Source organism: Psittacula echo, assembly GCF_963264785.1.
Source record: "Psittacula echo genome assembly, chromosome: 5".
NCBI classification, from domain to species: Eukaryota; Metazoa; Chordata; class Aves; order Psittaciformes; family Psittacidae; genus Psittacula; species Psittacula echo.
Window position 1 is genome coordinate 43295886 of NC_137739.1, and position 22225 is coordinate 43318110.

The 22225-nt window shown below is 34.9% G+C and overlaps 1 protein-coding gene across 1 annotated transcript in view; it reads right to left on the minus strand.

The window, feature by feature from the left end:
- RYR3 (ryanodine receptor 3) overlaps positions 1-22225 on the minus strand; it is a gene marked incomplete at its 5' end in the record, with an annotated part of 224891 nt that overhangs the window by 57951 nt on the left and 144715 nt on the right. Inside the window, 16 exons of the mRNA XM_080618062.1 lie at positions 351-411; positions 1110-1159; positions 3136-3257; positions 4089-4156; positions 4445-4560; positions 8002-8125; positions 8316-8391; positions 8809-8871; positions 10230-10379; positions 11804-11893; positions 15208-15286; positions 16237-16400; positions 18650-18790; positions 19387-19477; positions 20711-20931; positions 21635-21804. Of these exons, the coding sequence (XP_080474188.1) occupies positions 351-411; positions 1110-1159; positions 3136-3257; positions 4089-4156; positions 4445-4560; positions 8002-8125; positions 8316-8391; positions 8809-8871; positions 10230-10379; positions 11804-11893; positions 15208-15286; positions 16237-16400; positions 18650-18790; positions 19387-19477; positions 20711-20931; positions 21635-21804 (1786 nt within the window). The remainder of the gene's footprint in view (positions 1-350; positions 412-1109; positions 1160-3135; positions 3258-4088; positions 4157-4444; positions 4561-8001; positions 8126-8315; positions 8392-8808; positions 8872-10229; positions 10380-11803; positions 11894-15207; positions 15287-16236; positions 16401-18649; positions 18791-19386; positions 19478-20710; positions 20932-21634; positions 21805-22225) is intronic.

Here is a 22225-nt window from a genome sequence, read left to right on the forward strand (position 1 = left end):
CTTCTAAAGCCAGATTTTCCAGTGTACTAAACTGTATCAACATACTCTAAAGGTATCAATACTTGTAGTTCCAAAGTTTGTGTCATTTATATCTCCCAATAAAGTCTTCAGATGCCCTTGAAAATGGTGACAAAAGTTTCAATGTTTTAATGACAGGCATTGAACAGAAAAATGAGATGAAACCCTTTAGATGAAATCTCTTAATACGGAGGTCAATATCTGAATTATTGATACTGCTGATATCATTAATTACAACTAAGGAATAAAAAATACAGAAATAATCCAACTGCTCCTGAACAGCTTGAGGACATCTATGTAGTTTGTAGTTGGTACAAATGTTGCAAACTTACCGTGTATCAAGAGACTGAGCTAAGATGTGCAGGCAGTTCACCATTGTAGCAGAATCACTCCCTGGTTAGAAAGAGATACTATGATAGCACGACAGTATAGAAAATGTAGGATAATCTAACAATCCAAAATGTTGTTATTGGAGATGCAGAGGTTAAACAAGACATAAGTCTTACCACCTTAAGTCACTGGAGGGAGAGTTAGGTCTCTTTCTAGAACTAACTTTCAATTTCTTAAGTCCGTTTCCGTACAACAGCTTAAAAGAATAACTAGTGGCTACTTATGGCTCATTTTCATTGATGTTGCAACATTCTGAACTTTCTATCTTGTAATATCCACATTTCTTTTTTAATTGTCTTACCTTTACCTTTGAAAAAAGGTGTATTATTTTTCCCTACACCTCCCTAGCATATTAAAGAAATTAATCTATTGGATTCAACAGTTGGATGACAGAAATCGAAACAATTAATGTAAGATGGCTTTTGAAATCTAAAAGTAAATGCAAAGGCATGAGATTTTTAAAAGGTAGTCTGAAAATTCTAGAAGCTGCTATTTGTCCCTTCTCCAACACTTTACTTACTCTGTTATTTGTTAGCTTCAGAGGCACGTTCAATGAAATCACTAATTGTACTGGAAGTTTATGCATCATTCTATAGAATTTTTCCTATAGCTTGTGAAAAGGTTCAGGTAAGATAGAAACAGTGGTTATGCATTCTTTATATTTTTTAACTTTATCATAAAGATCTTTCTTAGCAACTTACCAAAAAGTGAGATCCTATGTCTAACAAGAGCAGCTAGCTTGCAGAACAGGCTAAAGTAGAAAAGAACAGAAAGAGCAATACAAGACAAGACAAAGATTAAGATTTATTTAGAATGTGAGATAAAGAGTAGTACGGATATGAAAGAGAACACACAACATAATTCCTGAATATGCACATCCTGAATCATGCATGATGATAACACACTACTTAAAGCAATTTGTGAAGATATCCTTTGTAAATAAATAAATCTGGTGTTTAGCCTGATGAGAAGATGAATCCTGAAATGTAAACAAATGAGAACAGCTTCTGACAAGTATGTCAGGAACCTGCATATCTAACCTACTTGTCAAAATAATAGGGTAATGAAGAGAAAGCAAAAATCACAAACTCTGACTACTTCAACTTCTAAAAGTAAAGACAGCTAGGCATACTTCTTTATTATCTGTGCTATACATTACAAATGGAATTAGGAAGTAACAAAAAATGAAGAAAATATACCTTAGGAATTGCTATGGTCTCGTACTAACAAGATACTGTCATTGTCATCTTCACAATAGTAAGAAAATATTATACTTCCTATAAGATGAAAATAAGTGATAGTCACTTTGCTCAGTGACGAATGGAAAAAGAATTATATTTCTGAATTTATAATAGCAGACATGAAGACTAGAGGTCTAACTTCCTTCATGTATGAGCTTTTGTGAAGGTGTTTTGTACAACACTAGTAAGCATCTTTCTAGCTTTATTAAGCCGACCTGACTGACTTCAGCGAAGCAATAGAGTATTCAGAAAGAGAGTATGAAACTGAATTCAAATGAAACAAAATTAAATGAAACCAAGCTTCAATCCTTCTGAACCTGAGCTGGCTTCCCCAGGTACTGGAGGACTATCTTGTATATTTGTATATAATATATCTGAAAGCTCAGTAAAGCAGAATCTTAGGGACATTATGTCTACTCGCTCTTATGGGCAACTGCTTTATAATGACTACCACCCATCTAGAAACAAAAGGGCAATAATAATTTAGAGAAATGCAAAGAGACACTAGAAGATAAAATGAAGAATAGAATCTAGGAAGTTCAGTGCCAGATCTGATGTTATGTAACAACAAGTAAGTTATCTTTACTTTCAAATTTTATATCTAGTCTTCCACTGGAAAAAGTAAACTCTGTTCAACTTAGTGAAGGAAAGCAAAAGAAATTTAAGAATGTGACAGTTAATGTAAGAAAGCATGAGCATAAAATACAGGTTGAGAGATTGTGATACAAAATTTCCCAAACAAAATAACTGGTGGCATACCCCTAAATGGAATAAAAAATTGGCAACAAAAATATTAGATGACAGTCATCACTAAAAATAAATTAAGTACCGAATTTTAAATGTTAATTCCAGAAAAATGAAATCCATATTTTTGTAAAGGCAACACATTATAAATTAAAAGGCAACTGTCTCTTTTTAATTGAGTTTTCTAGAATAACTTTGAGTCAAATGGCTGGCTTTGGGTCAAATATAAAACAGTACAGACATCTAAGTTATTAAATTCCAGCAATTTTTCTTTAGGGGCAGAAGTAATTTTGTGGAGAAGGGAGAATCCATAATGACACCTAAAAAGCTGCATCACGGTATTTTCACATTTTTTGATATCTGAAAATTTAAATGTGAATCTATTTAAATAACTCAACTGTGGGATAAGCTTCAACCAGAAACTGCCATCAACAATGACACGCAAACCAATTAGAAACTAAGTTTTACTACTTCCGTTGCTTACAGAACCATTTATTGGTTTTGATGTTATCCACAATTAGATATTGTTAGTTTATTATTACATATACTTAATCCTTTAATTATGTATTTAAGAATACTAAAATGAGGAATTCTATTCACTCACTGCCATTCTGATAGAGAATAAATTTATTTACTTTCTATCTGAGGAAACTGAGCTTTTGAACTATCATTCCTTTCAATCTAAGAGTCGTTTAATTATCAAAATAGAACCCTCCTGTATACATCTTAATTTTCTACTTACCTTGCTACCATTTCCTTTTCCTTATTTGATGCATATCCACTGCTACTGAGTGTTTTTGTTGGAGAAGACAGGAAGTAGAGGCAGTGATTTGTAAAGTACTGATCAACTAATGGTAAAAGAACCTAAGAAATACAGATACAAAATGTATTTTTCACAGAGCAAAATGGTAAATGTTGCAACAATGCTCTGATTGGTGAAAGTTTATTCAAAGAATTTTCAAGTTCTGTAGCAGCTGTATTTTCTCATTTCAGACACAAAATAGTAAAAATTAAAATCTTAAGGCTTACAATTTTACTTAAAATTGATATAAATAATAAACAGAGTTACACAGATCTATTTTGGATCCTATACTGCAGGCTTATCTTCTCACATTCAATAAAGATAAGTAACACTGAACTAAGAGGACTCTTCCTCTCCACTATTTACATAAATCTCCAGTACAGATATAAAGGGAGAGGGCTTTTTTCTTTTTAAGAGCCTAAATCAAATTCTAGGCATTCCTTACTTCAAATCTGATTATTGACAACATTTTCTTATTAGGTACACAAATGTGTATGACAACACTATGCATAGAAATATTTCTTCCTGCTAATTAAATGATACTGTACACTTCAGTGATACACCAGGGCAAAAATTTTCAGAAATAATTTATATATTCAGTAAGAGTATTTAATTTCATGTGATAAATAAGCTGCCTTTTAATTTCTATGTTCCTTCTCGTGTCGAAGCAGATATATTGAAATATTTGGATTTACCAAATGCATTGAAATAGTTTTGAAAGTATTTCGAAATATTTGATAACATTTAATTTATTACTTACCATGAAAAAAATAGGATAGATATATTTCTATTACCTGAAAAGCAGTCTAACGTTAAAAAATTCCATGTTCTGTATAATGGAATTTATATGTACATTACTTGAAATACTGAACCCAGGACACTAGATCACTCACTTTGGCAAAGAATTTTATTTCTTGGTCATGTGGAGATTTTTCAGTTTTTCCACTGGTTACAATGGCTTCTGCAAGGATACAATCAAGGCAGATATAAATAAGAAGTTGTCTAAAAATAAATAACATAATAGCTCTTTGATATATCCTTGTAATCTTATTTTTGCTAAAATACAAATAAAACAGCAGAAACAGTTTAGCTGGTTAAAGATGCCCAAGAATTCTATCTTCAAATTAAAAGAGAATTTAAGTTTCTTAAATGAAAGAAGAAGTGGTTGCTACAAATTTAAACATACCAATATCCAGATATTTAGCTATCAACAGTTTTAATTATTTTCAAATTAAAATCTGCAGCTTACCCAAATGTGCAATAAACTCTTGAGCAGAATCAACATACTTTAAAATTTTCTTCAGGAACTTAAAGGCAAACCTCTTTTCCATGGATGAAGCATCCAACTCCATGTCATTCAGACCCCTGTTTTAGAAAACATTAAGATAAGTAGCATTGATGATGACAGTACTATGAAGCATTTCATTCCTTATTATTTTTGATGTTAAATTTTCAAAAGAAGAAGAAAATGACCTTCCACAGCAACTCTTAGGTGTCATCTACATAGCCAGAAATGTTAAAATAAGTTCATGTTTCTCTAAGTGGAATAATAGCTTTGGATTAAAATTTCCAAAATGTATGTGTTTTAGAATAGTGACTTCAGAGAGCTACCTTATTGCACAAATGAAGCCATAGTTCATTTTAATCCAACAAAGCAATGCACTGGCCACTCAATTTCTACTGTTCACAGATCAAAGTGCCAAATGTTTAGGAAGTCAGCAATTGCATCTTTACAAAATCAGTCTAAGTACTACACTTCATTTCATTATTCACATTTTTGTCCTTGAATTTTATGAAGTCAAAATGACTTAAACTACTAAATGAAAACCTAAATGTAAATAACAAATTACTATACTATTCAAAGTGATTGAAAACTTGCAATGGTATGTGATACTTTAGGAAGATGCATGTATTCTGTATCCTTTGAGATAAATTAATGACCTAAATCATGACTAGTACATTCAAATATATTAAACAGGAATAAAAACATATATGGTTGGCTGTGCCTAGATTTAAAATATTAGATTTTACTTCAGCTACAAATAAAACCTACCTCACTGAAATTCTAAAGTTCTTTAGTATCACAGAAAAAAATAGCTTGGAAGGAACCTCTGAAAATCATCTGATCCAAGCCTCATCTCCAGTCAAAGCTAAATCCAAAGTTAGATCAGCTTGTTCAGAACCTTGTCCAATAATGTATAGAGTATCTTCATGCACTGAAATCTCATAATATATGCTGGAGACCCTACTGTAATGTTCGCCCCCCCTCACTGTGGAAAAAATAAAGGCAAAATACTTTCATACATCTAACCGGAATTTCCCTTGTAACAACTTGTTAATCTGAAGAGAGAATGTTTGACTTCCTTATCTCTGTAACCTTGCATTAAGTATTTGAAGACAGTATTAAAACCCCATTGTAGCCTTCTGGTTTAATACTGAAAAAATCTAGGTTCTCCTCAGAGCCTCTCCTGGCATGACATGCATGCCAATCCCTGAAGCATCCTCGTGACACAACTTTATAGATTTCGAATTTATTCTGCTTTCAAACATGCTTGTTTTTACAAATCATTAATTCTTTCTTCTTCATTTCCTTGACGCTTTCTTGTATATTTGTTTAGTTTGCAACTTTTTCCTGGTCTCTTTATTCCAAACTTTTTCATGGTCTCTTTATTCCAACATTAAAAAGACTAAACTGTACTTGAGACTTTCAGTTCATATATAGTAGCCTATGCCCAGGATACATCTAACCAAGTGCAGAACTAACATTCAGGGAAACCTTGTTACCCAAAATGGCTACTTCATTTGCTACTTCAGACTCTTCAAATAGCAGATAGGAACTCCCTTTCTCAATTAAAGAAAATGACCTTAAGTGAGGAGCTGGTAGTTTGTGGCACCGAGGCAAAAGCAAGAAAGCAACAAGAAAACAGGAAAGTTGCTGGATTCATTGTTGTGTTATTGAGAAAATGATCATTTGTCCTGAGATTCCTTAGCACTGGTATAGGAGTAAATTAGGGAGAATCAAGGGTATTAGCAGGTATATATGGTTGGCAGGCATCTTCTGCTACCTCACTCTTGGAGTGGATAATTTTTCTAAGTATTTATGTGTATTTTCAGTAAGATCACTGAAAATGTTATCTTTTTTTTGTATATAATAAGTCACGGTAGCTGAGAGATTGCATGTACTTTCCTGAAAATTGAAAGACAGTGGTAGCTCTGTTAAATAACAAAGGTGATATCAAAAGAGATTTAGAGATTTAAAATAAAGATGCTTAACAGAATACCATGTTTTTTCTAACTTATACTTGATTAAGGCCTGAGAGATCTCTCTGTATCTCATAAACACCCAAAAGTAGTTCAAAAGTGTTCCTGACAGAGAGGAGCAAAAATCAAAACAGAGGCAGATGGTATATGTAACGTAAGACACACTATGCCGCCTATATGTTTCCAGTTAAAAAGAATTTCCATGTTTTAACAATTAGCCCAACATCTTCAAGACTGACATTCTGGAAATGTGGTAATTGCAATCAGTACTTTGAAAAGAAAATTTGTATGTATTTGAAATATGCACATAGTCATCTTAAGAAAACACTGAGAAGATGGTAATTGTGATTCACCCTTATATGGACAGTTGCTGAAAACTCTCAGCCTCTACCCCATATGGAGTTTGAGCAGGATTTTTCAATTAGTTAACACTGAAAACACTGTCTTCTTAACCTGAACAGATACAGCCACAAAGAGATATTAAAACTTGTATTTAAGCAATTCCATTGGTGTTTCGAAGGATCACTCATTTACAGGAACTAAACCTGCTTTTCCTATTCAATGGCTCTAAAGCAATTATAGAGGATATAAAAATGTCTGCTGGCATACCTACATTTTGGTTTCAGGCTGAGAGCCTACATATGTTGCCACATAGGAGGTAATTTTTCTTCTAGTAAGGCAGAAATGTATATTTAGAGCTGTCTTCTAGTATCTTTAAAAATGTTTTTAATTGCTGAAGCCAACAAAGTTACCTTTTGAAGATCCTAATAATCAATTAGTATAAATTTCTGAGCGTATACTTTCACTACAGACACAGACTTGTAAAGCAGAAATAAATGAAATCATCTAACTCTGCACATACAGAAAAATTTTGTTCATGAATATAGTCCATATTACGAAAATGCCAGCAAAACTGCAGTTTCCTAAGTCCTCAGGTGTTTCACATACAAAAAAAAGATGACAGTTACAGTATATTAATTACAATTCCATCATATAAGGCAAAAAATACAGTATAATAAGTTATTTTAATTTCATTGACAATGTATGTCCCCACAGGCAAGCTGACTTCCAGAAACAGCAATTCAATTTAAAAGTTTGCACTTCTGCTTGAGCAGAAGTATGAAATGCCCACAAAAGAGCAACTTTGTCTTACTGCTCCACAGAATTCAAACCAAAATTTTTCTTAAAAACTGGATAAAAAAGTACTTTTACATAGAGGTGTTTCAGTATCAGACCTCAGATTTGTTTTCCCATTACACTTATTGACACTGCTGGCTGGTAATTTAGAAGTTTTGATCATCTGCTTGTTTAATTAAACTACTGTTGCGTTTTGTATCTACTGTGATCACATACTTCTTAAAAATATTACCTGTCTACACTGTTTCAGAAAGGTCCTTCTAAACATAAAAATAACAAGGATTCTGATTTACATATGATATGCCAAATGGTAATTATGGTGCTAACACACTGCAGTGAGACAAGGACAATCATCATGGCTCCTGCACAGAATGTAAGCAAGTATCTCAGAAAAAATGTGCAACTTACCGAGATACGATTATACCATTGACTTGAAGGAATTTAAACAGCTCTTGTGCCTTTTCACGGTCTCGCGATTTCTCCTTAGCTGTCAATGTGTCGTAAGGTACCAATAAAGGATGACTACCTCCACCTTTAGTAAGTTGAAAGAACTGTAAGTTTTTCTACTGTAAGATTTATTTTGCTTCAAGAACAAAAGGGAACTATTCAATTTGGATTGTCTTACACTGGCTTCTTTCAGACTGTTTCTTCTCCTTCATTTTTGTCTTTTTTTTGTTTTTGTCCTTCTTTTTGTGTGTGTGGTTTACAGGATTCTGGCTTACCTTTGCTTTCCAACTCCATTTTCTTCTTTTTGGCCCATATGTTATGGTAGTTTTCTGCCATTACCTCAGCCATTCCCTACGTTGCCATCAGAAAACACAAGATGCAAAATTAGGAAGTGACAAAACTTGTAATTCTACGTAATTTTACACTATTGTGGTAAAGAAACATCACAGTTAAGTATTATTTCTACATTCTTCTGTTCTTTGAAGTCAGCATAGGCACAGGGTACATATATATCACATGCTGTTTCCAGCCCCTTCCCTAGTTACGAGATAACTTTTTCTATGGACTCAGAAAGCACCAATAGGATCAACAGTAGAAATCTCTTTCTTATATATATAAATAGTATGGCTTGCACCTTTTTACAAAAGCATATCATAAACACAATCACAAATAGGCTCATAAAACCTGACAAAATTCAAGTCATTAATTATAAAAGAACAAATATATTAATTCTCTTCAGCACAATATATGCAAAACACAAATACAAACCTGAAGCTCCCTAGAAAGCATCACATTAGAGAGATCAAGTGGTGCTGGGCTATATCCATTTCCCTGCAGGAAAGAAAAAGGAATTATTTTCAGGTAAAAGTATTTCAGATAGAAGAATCAAATGCTAAAATACATCATCTCAGTTGTTGATCTGATTATAGTAACACCATTCATATTTTTAAACTTTCTTGTAGAACCTGTGTTCACCTTTTATTTGCGATGTACTGAAGACACACAGGATGATTAACAGAATACATCTGCAGTAATAAGAACGCTACTGAAGATACTTATATCTCCCTATTTGCAACAAATTGCAACATGCTAAGATCTATGCTTTTTCAGCCTAAGAGAGGAGACCAATCATGAGGCATACAAGATACACCTTCAATACATGACAGAACAGTGTGGCAAGAGTGTGAATGAACTATATACTAAAGACAAGACATCACAACAGAAAGTTAAAATAGGTTATTGTCTCATGCAATTTACAGAATAAGAAAAAGAAGCATGGTATATTTATGTAGTCTTTAAATGCTTAAAGTATGAGAGCTGCAGTGCAACAAACCTTAAGTGCTTAAATTAAGCATTATTAAACCTATGTTAAATGTAACTGATCACATATATATCAGTGATTTCAATCATGTGCTGAAGTTAAACATGTGCTGAAATCCCCTACTCAATCATGTCTTTATCATGTATCTTCTTGGGCAAGAAGGCCCACTGCAGAAAAGGTTCAGCTGGCTGGAAGCACAACTGCCAGAAACAGGAGGACTTCCTGTAAGGAGTGAAGTTTGCTGAAGAGATAAGAAATGCTGTCTTGTAACAAGAGTGCTCAGGGGCCACTTGTGATAAGCAAAACTGCTGCTGGGGAATGAATTCAACATATGCTTAAGGTGCCTAATGCTCACAGAGAATCAGTGCTGGTAAAACTTTATGTAAGGGATCAGCTTGTGGCACATCTTTTGTGTGCTCCTTCCGACATAAGTAGTAGAGCTCCAATGTATTTATCATTAAATCTCACTATATTTGAGCACAAATATATGTTTAATTCACCTCAATGGCTACAATAAAAATTCCCCAACACATGTCATAGTTTTAAATAGTTGCCCACCTCCAAGACACATAGTGAGCAGCAGTCTCAGCGTGCAATTATTAAATGAGTATATGAAAACTGTCTCCACGTCTTCTGGGAAAATGGATACAGTGACAGCCTTATCATTTTAAAGTTGTCTTTTTTGTAATCCCCTCTTTAGTGTTGTTTCACAGTTTTTATTATAGTGACATGACTTCCAATCTCAGAACTCTAACATTAAATGTTTATTTTCATTAGAAGAGTATAAAATTAACATAGTTTTTTATAATTTCTTAGCAGATTAACAAACAAGTCTTTCGCTTTCTAAATTCAAGCAATTCCACCTTACCTGGCTAGACTGAGATATGCTGCGGAGTTTTTCATTTTCACGTTGATGTATTATTGCTTCTCCTCCTTCCTTGGTCCTTTCTAGGCTCCATCCCATGGCCAACATGGTTTTCAGTGATTCTCTGGCAGGCCAACGATAAATTTCCTTTTCCTTTGAAGAAAATAATGTAAAATTTCTCTGTATTTAGCAAGTAACAAACACACACAAAAATATCCTGTCCTCCTTTATAAATTGTCATATGCCACAATGGCAAACAAAATTTGGATATTATATCTGAGGACACATGAGAAAAACTTTAAAATACTTACATTTTTTTGTTCATTTTATTCCTAGTAGCATTTATTTCTGGAATATCTGTTACACAGTAACAGAATTCAAGTGAGCTCTGGAGCAATGATGTAGTTTGTATCTGGAAACTTTTTTATTAATTCCTCTAGCCCAAAATAATACAAAATTTATGGCATTACAACTACTATGAAATTAGTTAGGCAAGTATGTACATTTGAATGCATCAGCACAAGGCCTTTTTTTAGTCTTCCTATGTTTATATCCACTCATAGAATGTCACTGATCTATGTACCTCTTCATATAAATACAGCCATTGATAAAAAATTAGGGAACAGCCTTTATTCCGGCATTCTTTTGAAAAGTAAAGTGTTACAGAAAATCTGAAAAGTTGTGGCAAAGAAAATTCTGAGTATGTCATATTAAGACCTATCAAATCAACCTAATAAAAGTATTTTAGGTCATACCATGAATAAGAATTTTTATGACAATTACTTAACATGACACTTTTCACCTGATTTTTATGTTCAAAAGGTCTAATCTGAGACAATTCAGAAAAATCTCTTTGAACTGTTTTAATAACAACTCAACCAACCTCAGCTCCCTTCCAAAGACTTCAAAGCAATTTTCAAATCTTGGGAAATTAAACCTTTTGAATCCCTCTTGGTTTTTTATCATTTCCATTTTCTGAACAAGGAAAGTTTGGTAAAAAGGGACAAATATTTGACTTATGAGTCACCCAATGATTCACTGAAAAATATGTAACAGAATTCATACCAGTCCACTGTTCTGACAACTAGAAGATATGTCTAGTCAAGAAATTCAAACGAAAGTTTATTCAGAATAGTTTAAATGTTTCCCCATTTTCTACTGAAGCATCTTCTATACTTTCTTTAGATTTTTCTGCCATCTTTCTTGAAGACAAAATTGCCTTCAGCTATGTTAAATTACACTTTTATCTGAAAACCCAGGAGTTACTGCCAGTCATTCCTCATCCACAAAGGCCTGAAAATCCTGTGCTATTGATACTCTGAATACAAATTGGCTCTGGCTGAGGAAGACTGCTTAACAGAAGCAAATTATACAAGACCCTGTGTAAGATTATCCAGACAACTACTTAAGCATATAAATGTTTCTATTCTTAACAGCCACAAGAATTCCAAGAATTCTTGTAAGAATTATTTGTAAGAATTCTAATTGGTCTCTTACAGCATATATTTGAAATGGAATTTAAAAAGTACACAAATCAATCTACTTTCTATTAATGCAGGTGAAATTTCCTCTATTACCTTTTCAGTTAAAGTCTTGAAAGGTCTTATTAATGGGTGCGTCTTCATATTTTCATCAAGTGAAACACCGTACTTCCACCCACTGTTAGTCTGAAAGCAAAATAGATATACTGAAATAAGATGAGAACAACATAGATGAGTAATGGCAAATTGTTCAGTTTACTTTGTTGTACTGAACTGCTAAGCTATTCCAATAGCTACTCAGTGCCACAGAAATTTCTGTTATAAGAGCGTGCATCCATTTGTAGATACACTGGAATAAAACATGGTCCTGACAAATTAGATGCCACCTATGAGTAGTAGGTCTCATGAAACCAGGTCTGAGCCTAGTACACACTGGCCCCTTTGAAATGGACTCATAGATGGTATAGCTAAGGTAAAGAAAGTGTCTATTCTCTGAGAGGTTAAAGTCAGCAACACAGAGAAGAAAATATAACGTTAACAGCTCAAGCACTAAAGAACGTAACTTTAATGAATCTTTTACCTCAAACAATGCTACTTGAAATTTATGGGTTGAGATAAATGTGTGCATATTTATATCCTTGTGTATATATGTATCTTTCTCTACAAATCTGCATACATATCCGCACACAACAACAGAATTATTTCTATGTAAGTGTTCTATAAAATTGTTATTGATTTTTTTATTAATAGTTACAATAAGTTACTTAACCCAAATTCTATTTTTTTTCCTTGAATGAAAGACATTTAAAATTCGTACTTGAATTGAATTAATTAGTTCAATATCAGAAAATTTCCAACACAGTTATCAAAAACTATTGTCAATTCCCCCAAACTTCATTTTGCTCAAATTTAACTCTGAAAGTTATATTTATTAACAGTAAAATATATTTGCAAATGTGACAGTAAAAAGGCCTTTTTTAAATGTTTCACTGAAACATTAAAAAGATATATCACTTAGTATATATTGTCTGATCTTGTAGCTATTTTGAAGTAGTGAAACAGAAACACAACACAGTGACAGAGCACTTGGAAAATTAGAGGAAGAGCCTTCTTAAAGCTGCATTTCCTGAAATAAAAAAGGACATTAGATTTCCCAGATACACTATTAGATCACAAAGCTGCTGCAGTAAAATTGAATCTCTGCCTCCCAGTCAAAAAATATCATTACCAAGCAAAATGAAGGTGTCCTGGTTTAACAGTAGCAGTAATTTTTTTTCTACTTCTTAGTAGCTGATGCAGCGCTGTGGTTTAGACTTTCGGCCTGGGAATAATACTGATAAAGCTGATGTTTTTGGTTGCTGGTCAGAATGTTTACCCTGACCAAGGACTTTGTGAGTCTCATGCTCTGCCAGGGAGGAGGGGAAGCCGGGAGGAAGCAGAGACAGGACACCTGACCCAAACTAACCAAAGAGGTATTCCATACCATAGCACGTCATGCCCAGGATGTAGAGCTGAGAGTACCCGGAAGGGCTGGAACACTGCGGGGTGGGGCGAGGTACCGGTTGGTGAGCGGTTGTATTCTCTTGCCTTGTTATTTCCTTTATGATCATTATTATTATTGGTGGTAGCAGAGTGATTTGTGTTATACCTTAGTTATTAAACTGTTCTTATCTCAACCCGTGGGAGTTGCATTCTTTTGATTCTCCTCCCTGTCCCTCTAGGAGCAGAGGCAAGAAAGGTTGGGGGGGTGAGTAGACTGCGTGGTTCTAATTTACGGCCTGGGCTTAAACCACGACAGTTCTTTTTGACGCCCAATGTGGGGCATGAAGGGTTGAGATAATGACAGATCTGACCAAGGCACAATGCTGATTCATTGGCTCTCAAAGTTGTTCTTTTTGATATCACAGTTTCTGTATGTCATTGCTTACTCAGAGCCGATATTTGCTGTTAACACAGTGTTTATCAAGTGTTGGACTTCGGCTAAGGTTCTTGTTTCATTGTACTTTATGGTAATGACTTGTAATACGGGTGGGCTCCGGCAGCAGGGCAGGATGGACGTGGCTGTGGATTTGTACCTGGCCGTCCCACTGCTGTTCCCTGTCCTTGCCCTCGTCCTCGCCTCCGTCTTCATGAGGCTGCGAGGAGCCAAGGGGGAGCGGCCCCGGGAGCTGGCAGCGGCCGAAGCGGCCCAGGAGAGCGGCCTCAGGGAACAAGCGGCAGCGGGAGCAGGGCTGGAGGCCGGGAAGGAGGTGGCTGCCGAGCAGCGGGAGGAGGCAGCGGAGGAGCTGAGCCCCGTGGCTGAGCCCAGCCCCGTGGCAGCTGAGAGCATTCCCCGACAGCCGCCCACCGAGCCCCGTGAGCCTGAGCCCCAGGAGGACACAGGAGACCACGCAGCATTTCCCAGCAAGGCAGAGGAGGAAGATCTGGACTCAGAAAAAGGAAAGCTGGTGGTGAGAGAGCCGGCAAGCACAGCAGCTACACCAGCCCCAGTGACAAGTACAGCAGCAGCATTTGAGAGTTCTGAAGGTTTTGAATGGCCTTTGGGTACCTTTGGGACCTGCCTGCTGATTGTGATGGGGATCACCATGTTGGCATACACACAGAGTGTGTTCTACCCATGACCATTTTGTCTGATACTTAAGCAGTCAGGTTTGGATCTTGTCTGGGGTTAGACGACAATATAGGAGGACCAAGAGGTTTTCCCCAAGGCTGGACAGTCATGAGTGTCACGGTGTGGGGGACAGTACGCTCGAGTATCTAGTCCACTGGGCCCCTCCAGTGCTTTGGAAGCATCGGAGATGGAAGGCAGGTGTGTGGAGTCCCCAACGACAAGTTGCAGAAACTGCTGGAGGGGAGGGTGAATTATTTTGAGCCTGGTGGGCCCATGACACTTCAGGCCATCAGGGCAGAGATGTAACATAGAGATGGACTCATGATCAAGGGGTGGACTTAGCAATAGACACTATTGCCCAGGTTATTCACAAGTGTGCACACTGCACACAGCCTCTCCTGCTCTGAAAGACTGTTACAAGAGATGGAGCCCAACATTATGGACCGAATGGACTCAGCAGCTTTATAGGGATTTGTCCGTGCACTAGGATAAGAGTGCACTGAGGTGAGAGTGAGGGTATATTGCAAATGTGGGATCTGAGCATGACGTGAATGGTATGGATAAGGGGTGCTACTGTTAAACCAGGACAGAAGGTAAGAGCTATACAGTCTTATTAATAAAAACAAGCAAACAAAACCAAAGCCAGTGCCCCCTTTTCATTTCCCTCAAATATTTGTCATAATAAATTGTGCCCACTTTGAAAAACTGACAAATTTCAGTGCATTTTCTTGAGCAAAAGATTTCTTCCACATACCCGTAAATACGCAGACATTAACACATTCTGACCAAGGGCCTATCAGTTAAACTGTCCCATTTTCTCACAATATTCATACCAGCTATTATTAACTAGTCCTTTCCTGACAGTTGCCGGTATTAAAATAATTCCTACCTTGTCAAAGGCCCATTTATCATGGGAATGTTCAGCATACTTGCTGACAATATACTCCAGCTTTTCAGGAAGTACAAGGCTGTAAACAAAGGAGAGCATGGTCATTCAACCATAAGTCACTGCAGTCTGATTTATGAAAAAAATGTTGGTATAATATAGCACAAATCAGAATGTTTCACTTCCACAAAAAGGCAAGACATTTGGCTTTGCCATTCCATTTTCTTTAGAGGAAATGCTGCAAAACAAAGAGCTATAATGGCATTTACAGGGAATCTTCAAATACATCACAGCTGCACTTATTAGACACTGAAATCACAGGAAAAAACCACTGCTTCACCATAACCTACAGGTATTTTTCTTGACAATTCTTAATACAGGATAATATTTGTAATGGATGTTTCACATTGCATAATGATGCAAAGGCAAGACTTTAATAGCAAGAATCAACTAGTGAACCTCAGTTCTTGAATATAAACATACTAGAAATCTGATTTTTAAAGGCACAAGGTTACTATGAAGGCCAAGTCTCTATTAAATCATCACACATGACCTGCTTACCTTTCTGTATCAGATTGAGATCAATTCTCAAAACTGGGGATTTTATAAAAATTGGGCAATAGGCCAACTGAATCACCAGATTTTGGTGATCTTGTACCATTTGTCATAAGAACAATCTAAATAATGACAGCATCAAACGTATTACAAGTGTACAGATCTCAAACATTTGAATAACTAGGCATAAACTAGATAAGAAGTATAGAATTTCGTATGTAGTCTGCACATATAACATACTTAATGTCCATACAGTGCTGAGAAGATGATGTTTTATGTTGAGCAAACAGGATATGTCGCAGTGAAGTATTTTGCAGGAGGAAGCAAAAATCCCTACACTACTTCTGAAAAGTACTAGTATCATTAAAAAGCCAGTGACTAGCCAACTTTTCCTACAGAAGAGAAAAAATTGTTAATAAGGAGTAATAGTACAACAATATTTAAGAAAAGGAAATTACTATGATTTATATGACTCACTTTGCTGTATTGACAGGCTTGGGATCAAAGTTTCCTTCTGGATCCAGTGAAGTCTGCTTTTCCAAAGTTGACTTAATTCGTGTATCTAAATAATCAGGGGGCAAGGCACCAGCTATAGCACTTAGACAAGGCAAAGCCATTCGAAAGAGCTCTGGATCATACTTCTGCAGAAGAGATAGGAACTGGTTGGAAAACCCAACAGAAAAACATGCAAAATGTTAGTGAAAACCAAGCAGCCATATGTCCAAATATTAGAAGATGCAAACAAACTGTAAAGCACATTTAAAAATTAAGCATAGAGCAAAATTATTCCTGCACGACATCTAATTTTCTTGATACCAACTTGATACATTTTAAAGACTACTCAAATTAACATAACAGGATGCTGGCACTTTTATAAGTATATACCATACAAGTATGACTCCTAAGCTTTCTTTGGGCTAGTAAGGGGCTTTACTGTTTGCCTAGTTATAGAAGTACAGCCATCTATGAAATACAGCTTCAGTTCTAAAATAACTAATTGCTATGTTAGCTGCAGAAGCCATTGTAATTTCTCCCTCTTTTCCTGTAATCTGTTTCAGTTTCAATCATACTGGTTAAAGGAAGTTGTGTTTTACTTTAGCAAAGTCAGTTCATTATTTTTCAAAAATTGTCCTGCTAAGAGGTGCATTTGCTCTTCTGAATAGTCATTTTAGCTGTAGAAAGCACACAGATGTACTTGATATATAAAAATATGAGGTAGAATTACATTTGAAGAATATATCCTTAGCAACTTGCCATCAAACATATTCAAGGTCAATTGTTACACACTAAATCATAAAAAAACATGTACTAGAAGAAGTGGCAGCAGATCACAGTAGGCCAAGGTTCTCCTTCCAGCTTTGAAACAACATTCTTAGTATGCTTAGGATAAATAAAAATTACTTCTCTATCTTTCAGATTGCCTAGCTGTAAAATGCACATAATGATATAGCTTTAAAAGGCTTTAGGATCTACTGATGAACACTACAGTGCAAGAGTTTGATGCCATTATAATTTTTTCATGAATTTTACTCAGATAGCTCAGGCATCTTTTTGCTGTTACAACACAAACACCAATCATTTCTAGCAAAAAAAAAAAAAAGAAAAACCACTACAAAAATATTTCTCTTGCTTCATTATTAGAAAACTTATAGGCTACTATAAATTTGAATGACCATTTTGTGTTATGAAAATGCTGAGAGTATATTATACCATTATATATATATATATATTCATAATATTAAGGTCCATTATAATTTTATCAGCAAGTATTTTCATGTTTATATCAAAGAAAGCAGAATGCTTAAAATTTCAAGGCTTTAACTTCCTCTGGTTTTGTTGCAGGTTTACACAACAACTACAATCATTTAGAGAAATATAAAAATACTATTATAGAGAGCCATCAATACTGGCAGAAACATATCCTCTTCATTTATTTGTAAAAAGCCAAGATGCACTAATTGGAAACATTTTATTGCGTCCGGCCCTCCTGACACTGCACTTGTGACATCAGTGAGAGAAGTAAATGTCATCAGAATCAAATGCAAATGAGGCTTAAAAAGTAATTTTAGAATAATGCAGAGACTGATACTACAAATCAGAATGCCTACAGAAACAACCATCTAAATCTGTCAATAAGAACTTGAACAGAAATTCACAGAAATGCTACAAAAAATTTGTTATTGTTCCATAGCAAGAACCTGATTTTTGAGCTCAATCAAGCAAAAAAGGCCTATCAGAAATGCACCTATTTCTTACTCAGATCAAAAATAAGCAAGTGAAAAAAAATCCCAGGATCACAGTTTGGAACAGGAAAACGGAAAATATTTATTTCTAAGAATGTTGCATTATATTTCGTAAGCTGGGCAATAACCAGAAAACTAAACTAAAAAAACCCAGAAAACAAACAAACAAACAGAGAAAAAAAAAAAACCACAAAAACAAAACAAAAAATCCCCCCAAAAAACCCAAACAAGTTTATGTTTGCAAACAATGTAGATTTACTGTGCATACACCAACTACTGGACAAGCATATACATACATTTCTTAAAATTAATTTTCTGCCAGTAAAAAGTATTTTTAAAAGTTTAGTAGAGCTAAAATAGGACAGGCGACATCACCAACTTGTTAGTACAGCAACCAATCTGCCTTATTACTAGTGTAAAGCTATATTGGTGTATCAAGACAAATGTGTTATATTTTGGTAGTCTGGAGAGAATCTTTCAAGATTCAGCACTCAATTTTTCATTAGAAAGTTACTTCATTAAAAGCTTTGATTGCCAGATTCCCTATATTAGGTGAATGAACTGATAAATAGGCTCTTGTCACAGCAAATTATCATTGTAATGCTTTTCTAGTCACCCCATACTGTAATGTGTATTAAAGTCATTACCTTATGAGACAAGGAATCAAATATTCCCCAGAATAATTTTTCAGTTAAATGTAATTCTTCTTCTGCTGCAATTCCATAGCTTCCCATTCCTGAAGGCAGACAATAATATTTCCAGCACTGCTCATAGTGATTTGTCAGAAGCTAGAATTTTCAAGAAAAAAACGCATGTAAAACATCAGTACTTAACAAAATAACATACTGGTTAGTGAACTCTGTATTGCCAGTATCTATTTAAACAGCTACATAATTATCATTATTTATTTCTGATTCTTCATTTCTAAAGACTCATAAAAACGGTCTCTTTTTCTTCTTTTGTGTTCTGGGAGAGCAGTAGAGCCCATATTCTGAAAGTATAAAGTGTGTATTATTCCCAGCTGCTGCTGTGGGATTCTCAGAGATGACAGTGAGTAGCAAAATTACAATATTTCAGGATTGTCACCATGTGGGTACAGATTAGCTCAGAGGATAAAAACAGTCAATGAAAAGGTATAAAGCAGGACATGACAGATTCTGGTAAAAAGTTTTACAAATTCAAATTGATTTTACTTCTCTCATTTGTAGTTGGTGGCCTCAGTATTATTCAAAACATTGCAAAAGACGCCTGCAGTACGCCTTTGAAACCATCTCTCTGGAAAAACCTGTGCTTCACCCCACCCCATTCTGTTTTCTAAACATAACAAAGATTATCATGAAGTAAGTTTTACGTGGAATATATGTACAGAAAGTAAAGCATTTACCTTGAGAGGCATTTTACAGTATTCATTGAGTAGGGGAACATCAAAAACTAGCCTTCTCAATAGCTGTTGTAGCATAGAGGGACGTAAGTGGCTGTAATTTTTAAAAAAATGGAGTTCTTAGTGAAGTTCATACAGTCCAGTAAAAATTTGCATATTAGAATTCAAATCACTATAAATGTGTTCTGAAAAACCAATGGTATGTGCTTAAGAAACCTCGCTATGCCTCATCTACATATAGAAGAATGTAGCACAGAAGGATGTGTTACTTCTGGACTCTCTTAGGTGAACAGACAATGCGTGTGACTGTGTCAGACAGCAGAGGGAAGGGTGCTGGATATTTTTCAGAATACATAGAGAGAACAATCTGAGCAAAAGAAACAGAATATTACCTAACAGAATGGTTTCTGGTATGAAACTAAAAAGCAACAACACACTCCTAACTGATTAGGAAAATACATTACAATTATTCTTGTAAGAAATAAATCACAACTAGAAGACTGAATAAATTACTCAGCATTTTTTTCTAGCTATTTAATTTCCGTGATCAATAGACTCAAAATCAAGATAAAACCACTTCTTTCATATCTCCCTTTCAGTCATCACTTTTTCAGGCTGAAGATTCATGGTCTCTTAAGCTGTTTCCAAAGGAGCAAAATTATTCCTTATGTTGATCCCTTTTTTTTTGGCTTTTCCAAATCTTCTCCTTTTCCACTCTATCCTATTTTTTGGCAGGGGTCCAGTGCTATGCACAAACTGAAAATGCACACTGCATTACTAATTTCACGGTCCATTGCCCAGACAAGTAACACCGCAGTTTATAACAAAGATCAAGAATTATGATTCAGTTGGCAAATCTACATTTCGATTTTTGATATGTCTTCAGTGCTCAGTTCAGTTTTAGGACTTGGAGAGTGGGAGGTAGTTTTTCTTCTCTTTTTTTTTTTTTTTAAACTACAGCCAAGGTTCTTCACACCCCAATCAGAACCACAGGCATCAATCCCTTAATACCCTGACACATACTTACTGTCAGATTTGCAGTAACACTTTTGGTATTACTGGGGTTTTGTTTTTACAAATAATCAGAATTTATCCTGTATCACCATAAAGCTCATATCAACACGACAGTTTGTGTAATGCAGTACCCATAAAGGAAAAATCAAATCTGTTTTCTCTTAGGAAAAAACAAATCTTATCATGCATTCTGGTAATTTATTTCACACAAGAATAAAATAATTTTAGTTCTACTTTATACACAAAGAAAGAAATTCCTAAAATACATACACTGCACAAAAGAAATAAATTGTACACAGGGTATAATACATACTGGCAAATAGCAAGCAGGCATTCTTCGATAGTGTCTCTTTGTGCTTTTGTAAGGGAACGTCCTTTGGATAACCTATATATTGTGTGAAGCATGGAGTCAACAAGAGAGGCGTGATGCTCTGTTCCAGAAAAGAGGGGAGCACATCTTTTAAGTAATGGAAACACAGCTGAGCAAATATATCTATTTAGCGCAAGAGCTGCCTCTGTGGTACTTAGAGAAACCTGTGTGAAGTAGTAAATGACTGTTAGTACCATATGGAATAAAGGTTCCTAGATATGAAGTCTATAAAACAGAGTAATTAAATACTCCTTAGAGTCCCCTTAATGACTGAGTGCTAAAATTATATCCATTCATAACACACGAGGACAAATGGTGGGTTTTTTTTCAATTAATAAAATCCAGGTCATCCACTTATCACCCATCTCTTGCCCCACTGTATTCTGAACCAAAAGGAGAAAACAAAAAAAAAAGCATCTTCTTTCTTTAAACAGGTTAGCAAAACCCACAAAACATTAAGTAGCACTTTTGATCTCACTTCAATTCTTCGTATCTACACATATATGAATTTTCAGTGTAACTCTTGGAAGGACACAATAAAAGTAATCAGTAAGCCTATTACAGTATACAAAATGTACTTACTGTATAATTAATGTAAGCCTGTATTAAAAGTTTCTAAACTATATTGCACTATTGATTCATAAAGTGGCACTGAATGCTTAAGATCATAAGCATTAATTAATTATTAATTAGGTTGTTATTAAACAACCTAAATTAATAGTAACTGAATTATTAGTTTGTCTTTACAGCAAGCCTACACTATTATTTTTTTTTTAAATAACTGTTTTGACTTGAAATTCCATTTTTGACACTTATGGAGCCACTATGTTCAGCCACTGCACCTGAACTCCATAGTAAAATACTTACTGTATCCAAAGAAGCAGAGGCTCTTAAATCTGGTAAAAATCCAACTTCCAGTAGGTGAAGGAGGAAACTTTGGTCCTTAATACCATAGACACGGTCCAAGAAGAGTACCATGGGTGCTTTATGATCAGGACAGAAATTTGCAGACATGTCTGGCTCATTTACTGTGCCATCTACATAAATATATAATTTAATTTTTAATAGTAGATAACCAATAAAACAAGAAAAGTAAGACAGTGAAAGACACTATAACTACATTTAATGTGTAAAATCACATGTTCAATGATAATTATATTATTGTTCTGTTTTCTTGTGTGCTGAAAAAGATTACTAAGTTTCTCTTATTTCAAAACCCCTTATTATTTTGCAATTTATTATTACTTCACTCTTAAATGAAATCTTAAGAATGAATGGTAATCTACTTGTTTCATTAGAAATATGGAGAATGTTTATATTGTACAATTACAGATAAATACTACTGCAAATATTAAAAATATATTTCAACTGTGAAGGCAAAAAAGGTTAAGAATTTTCATTTTTGTCTCATGTAAGCTAGACTAAAAAAGCACAGAACCTAAGGGGAAGACAACAATT